Source organism: Rhinolophus hipposideros (genome assembly GCF_964194185.1).
Source record: "Rhinolophus hipposideros genome assembly, chromosome: 5".
In the NCBI taxonomy this organism is placed as follows: domain Eukaryota; kingdom Metazoa; phylum Chordata; class Mammalia; order Chiroptera; family Rhinolophidae; genus Rhinolophus; species Rhinolophus hipposideros.
In genome coordinates, this window is record NC_138051.1 from 43184438 (window position 1) to 43190437 (window position 6000).

General features: G+C 39.3%; 1 protein-coding gene across 16 annotated transcripts in view; it reads left to right on the forward strand.

The window, feature by feature from the left end:
• The window catches only part of SEMA6D (semaphorin 6D), a gene marked incomplete at its 3' end in the record, with an annotated part of 573645 nt that extends 569606 nt beyond the window's left edge, over positions 1-4039 (forward strand). For 13 of the 16 annotated variants that reach the window (XM_081049648.1, XM_081049641.1, XM_081049643.1 and 10 more), the window contains one exon: positions 325-4009. In XM_081049648.1, coding sequence (XP_080905774.1) covers positions 325-1613 — 1289 coding nt within the window. Of the gene's footprint in view, positions 1-324 lie in introns of all 16 variants that reach the window. The other 3 variants (XM_081049652.1, XM_081049640.1, XM_081049655.1) reach the window with 1 other exon arrangement.
• Between the last annotated feature and the right edge of the window lie 1961 nt (positions 4040-6000).

Genomic DNA, 6000 nt, shown 5'->3' on the forward strand with positions numbered 1-6000 from the left:
TCTAATTTTTAGGTAGAAACTCTAAAATTTCTCATGTTGTATAACAACTATTTAAGAGGGATTGGAGAAAAAAGAGAAATATAGAGCAATGGGAGATTAGAGTTATCCTGGCATTTGCAGCAATCAGAGATATGTGGGGATCCTATTATGATTAAAGGAAGTATATATATTTATATATGGAATTTTAGAGTCTACCTGACCCTCCAAGCTAAGCACATGGACCATGTGACAGTCATGATGGCGCAATGGCAGCCATTTGCAGGTGCAGGCTAATATTGTTTTAAAGGGCTCCTCACTCAGATTCTTTCCCTGTGTCTGTTGCAGGTGTCCGATGGGAAGTCCAGTCTGGAGAGTCCAACCAGATGGTCCACATGAATGTCCTCATCACCTGTGTCTTTGCTGCTTTTGTTTTGGGTGCATTCATTGCAGGTGTGGCAGTATACTGCTATCGTGACATGTTTGTTCGGAAAAACAGAAAGATCCATAAAGATGCAGAATCTGCCCAGTCGTGCACAGACTCCAGTGGAAGTTTTGCCAAACTCAATGGTCTCTTTGACAGCCCGGTCAAGGAATATCAGCAGAATATTGATTCTCCCAAATTGTATAGTAACCTGCTGACCAGTCGGAAAGAGCTACCACCCAGTGGAGATACGAAATCCATGGTAATGGACCATCGAGGCCAACCTCCCGAGCTGGCTGCGCTCCCCACGCCCGAGTCTACACCTGTGCTTCACCAGAAGACCCTACAAGCCATGAAGAGCCACTCAGAGAAGGCCCATGGCCATGGGGCTTCCAGGAAAGAAACCCCCCAGTATTTTCCTTCTAGTCCTCCACCCCATTCCCCATTAAGTCACGGGCATATCCCCAGTGCCATTGTTCTTCCTAATGCTACCCATGACTACAACACGTCTTTCTCAAATTCCAATGCTCACAAAGCTGAAAAGAAGCTTCAACACATTGACCACCCTCTTACAAAGTCATCCAGTAAAAGAGATCACCGGCGTTCTGTGGATTCCAGAAATACCCTCAACGATCTCCTGAAACATCTAAATGACCCGAATAGTAACCCCAAAGCCATCATGGGAGACATCCAAATGGCCCACCAGACCCTAATGCTGGATCCTGTGGGACCTATGTCTGAAGTTCCGCCCAAGGTCCCTAACCGGGAGGCATCGCTCTACTCTCCTCCTTCAACTCTCCCCAGGAATAGCCCAACCAAGCGAGTGGACGTCCCCACCACTCCTGGAGTCCCAATGACTTCTCTGGAAAGACAAAGGGGTTATCACAAAAATTCCTCCCAGAGGCACTCTATATCTGCTATGCCTAAAAACTTAAACTCACCAAGTGGTGTTTTGTTATCTAGACAGCCTAGCATGAACCGTGGAGGGTACATGCCCACCCCAACCGGGGCGAAGGTGGACTATATTCAGGGAACACCAGTGAGTGTTCATCTGCAGCCTTCCCTCTCCAGACAGAGCAGCTATACCAGTAATGGCACCCTTCCTAGGACGGGGCTAAAGAGGACACCATCCTTAAAACCTGATGTGCCACCAAAGCCTTCATTTGTTCCTCAAACCACATCTGTCAGACCACTGAACAAATATACTTACTAGGCCTCAAGTGTGCTATTCCCCGTGTGGCTTTATCCTGTCCATATTGTCGAGAGGATGATGTTGTAAGGGTACCTTAAGGCGAGAGACTCACTTGTATTTTAAGAGAAACAAGTGGCCAAAGAAACTCTTTCTAACTTTGGCAACCCCAGAACTTGCCACATGTAGTTACTGCAGCAAGGCTTCTGTGCACTTGCCTGAAAACAAAGGAAGGTGCTGGCCATTCCATTTCTTTTGTTTGAAGCTAAAGAGATGTGTAGCTCCGAGGGGCTACCTTACCCATGTTAAGAGCTGATACAGTACTCAGAACTGTGAGCAAATACTTGAAAATGGGTTCAACTTAGACTGCCATTATGTGTGGTCTTCCCATTAAATGTGAACATTTTAATATGTATGCATTCACCTTGCCTCTTGCACAAATGTCAAAAACAATGGTAATGTCACAAAGAAACGAACTTGTAGATTACCAAACAATTTGCTAAAAATTCAGTCTTTGACCCAAAACTGTAGCATTTTTTTCATGTGTGGCATTTTTGTTTTCATGCCACCAATGAACTGTTTTGTGTGTGTGCGTGCGTGTATGCGTGTGTATGCTCACGTGGTCTCTACCCACTAGGATTTGTTTAGGTGCCCGTTGCATCTTTTTGTGCTATGGAGTTGTTTACATTGAGCATGACTGAACAAGAGACAATAGCTACTTCTCACAGCAGTCCATTGGGTTCAGCTTTGAGAAAGGAATCAAATTGAAGCTGATTTGACTGTCAAAATGATTGACTTCCATGATACCCAATGCCAGAATGTAGGAGTTCTAAGTAATTTTGTGCTGCTATTCATTGAAACTTCTATTACAGTCTTGCCAGCTTAAGGAGATAGAGATGTTAAGAGGTATCCTTGATTTATCCTCCAGTATTCAGTAGTAAAATTTACCTGTCCACTGTGAATCCGAGCCTGAGTCACTCACTCTATTTAACCTTGGACACACTAATAAGGTTTTATTTTGATTGTGTTTAGCTTCCCTCATATAGGAGAATTTTTCTTCTTTTAACTCCTACCGCCAAGATTTAAAAAAAAGAGAAAAAAAAACGAACAGAAGACAAAAGAAATGTGAAAGGAATTGTAATTGGCTTAACAGAAACAGTCTATGAAAACTTAACAGTGGTGCAATCATGTTGTCTATGTTGTGTTCTGTGAGAATTTTCTGCTAAGTCATGCAGGTAATGACAATATACTGTAAATATTCCATGTGAGTTTACCTGAATCTGTGCATTTTGTGCCTTATTCATGAGAATGATAGAAGTACTAAAATATGTCAAGTGTTTTCAGTGTAGCACATCATTTACTGAGTGCCAGTTGTAAATGTTTTTCAACCAGCACCTGAAAAGACTTTTTTAAAAAATCATAAAAACAACCTAGAACAATTAACTGTAAAACAATCCACCCAAATAGCATTACGTCCTTTGCCCTGACAAACATTCCACTCCTGCTTTCTTAAGGATGAAACAGTGATAATGTGAAGTCAAATGAGGTTTCCCAGGTAATATGATACCTGCGAAAACCATATAGTCATTTATTTGTAGCTTTGCAGAAGCCACTTAACAGTTGTTGATGTGCAATCCCAATGACTGTTTCAGTTAATATGCTACACACCACACCATGGTTTATTGACCCTAAAGTATCAAGGCAGACGAATGCTCCTGACTTAGACAAATAAGTTCAACTGATTTCTTGTGATAATGGTGATGACATACATTATTGGGGGGATGATGGGTGGCCGAAGACTGGAGCATATTTATACAGAATGTAGAATACTGATACAATTATTCTTTTCCTTTGAGAATATTGTTTTATATAGAACGTGATTCTCTGAGATCTCTGGAAGCTCAAAAGCTTGAACTTCTGTTCTTGAAACACTTCAAGCTTCGCAACTAAAATATTACAGATTAATAATCAATTAAACCAACCAACAATAAACACTACTCAGTCCACCATTGACAAATGTATTTGAATTCATCTTTACCAATATTAATCCTGTGTTCGGAAAACGGAACAGTAACTCTGTGTGATTCCCCGATAACATTTTGTAACATTGTGCTGCCTTGTAGTTTGTAATGTGAGTTCTATCAGTATTTATGTTGAAATTTCTAACACAAAATCTAGTCTCTATCCTGTTAATTTAATTTTTAAACGCTTTATCCATTTGTGCAAAGGTAAACACAGATTGTATCTTTTTTAATGGTACAGCATAAAAAGTAACCCTAAAGTGAAGTGGCTCTATACTGTTTTATAGAGTACTTTAACATGTATAGATATCTTGTAAACTTGTATTGTGGATGTGTAAATATGTACTTTGGGTTTTTAACACCGCATGTAAAGTCAAAATAAAATATATAAATCATTATATCCTGCCTCTTGATGTTGAAGAGGTTTATAACATATATTTTCAAAATATTTTTGAGTCAATACCAGTGAGAGTTTCTTTTAAAAATCTACCAAAATATTCTTATCTGGAATATTTGCTACCCAGTCACAGTTACACCACCCTTCTCTTTTTGGAAGGCTGCTATTGATGGGCAGAGTCCCTGAAACATGGAGAAACGATTCAGAAAACCAGATGAAAATTGTGCTGCATCAACAGTCGGACGCTTCAGGCAAAAATACTAGTGGCTCACTTGTCCACATACCTAGTTCAACAGACATTTTTTTAAAAATTAAATTTATTGGGGTGACAATTGTTAGTAAATTTACATAGATTTCAGGTGTACAATTCTGTATTACATCGTCTATAAATCCCATTGTGTACAACAGACATTTTTAAAATATATTTTTATTAAAAATACAGCTAACATACAACATTATATTAGTTTCAGGGGCACACCATAGTTATTCAACATTTATATGCCCAAAGAAATGATCACTATGGTAAGTCCAACAACCATCTGACAATGTATTATGTTACAATATTATTGACTATATCACCCATGCTGTACATTACATCCCCATGACTTGTTTGTGTTATACCTGGAAATTTGGACCACTTATTCCCCTTCACCTTCCACCCCCCTTGTTTAAATTTTCAATTACAGTTGACATTCATATTACTTTATACTAATTTCAAGTATACGGCCTAGTAGTTAGAGATTTATATAATTTAAGAAGTGATCACCCCGACAGATTTAGTACCCATATGACACCATACATAGTTGTTAAACCATATTATTGACTATATTCCCTATGCTTTACTTTACATCCCCATGACTATTTTGTGACTTTCAATCTGTACTTCTTAATGCCTTCACCTTTTTCACCCTGCTCCCCACAATTCATTCCCATCTATCGCCCCAACAAATCTCCGCATCTGACCCCATACATGGTTATTACAATATTACTAACCATATCCCTTATGCTACACCCTACATCCTCATGCCTACTTTGTAGCAACCAACTTGTACTACTTAATCCCTTCCCGTTTTTTCACCCATACCCCCAGCCCACCTCCCATGTGGCAGTCATCAAAATGTTTTCTGTATGAGTTTGTTTTGTTTATTTTGTTCTTTAGATTGCACATGTAAGTGAAATCACATTGCATCTGTCTTTCTCTGACACTCCACTCAGCATAATGCCCTCCAGCACAAGACCAGCAGCTGCAGATGGCAAGAACCCATCCCCTCCATGGCTGAGCAGTATTCCATTACATATATGTACCACCTCCTCTTTATCCATTCTTCCCTCGACACCAGGCTGCCTCCACATCTTGGCCATTGTAAATAATGCTGCAATCAACATATGGATACACATGTCCCCTCAAAGTAGCATTTTGAGGTTCTTCAGATAAATACCCAGAAGTGGGATTACTGGGTCTTTCTTTGTCTCTTGTTAATAGCCTTTGTTTTAAAATCTATTTTGTCTGGTATATGTATTGCTACCCCAGCATTTTTTGGTTTTGTTTTTATCATTTCCATTTTGATGAAATAACTTTTCCCATCCCTTTTCTTTCATATGTGGGTGTCTTTCAATCTGAAGTGAGTCTCTTTTAGGCTGCATACGTATAGATTTTGTTTTCTTATCCATTCAGCCCTCTTATGTCTTTAGAGTGGAGCATTTAATCCATTTACATTGAAAGTAATTATTGATATGTAGCTATTGCTATTTGATTATTCATAATTTTGATATATATTCTTTTCCATTTTAAAGAAGTCTCTCTAACATTCCTTGTAATTCTGGTTTGGTGCTGACGAACTTCTTTAGCTTTATCTTGTCTGGAAAGCTCGTTATGTGTCCTTCGATTTTCAATGATAGCCATGCTGGGTAGAGTACCCTTGGTTGTAGGTCCATACTTATCATCACATTGAGTATTTTCTGCCAGTCCCTTCTACCCTGCAAAGTTTCTGTT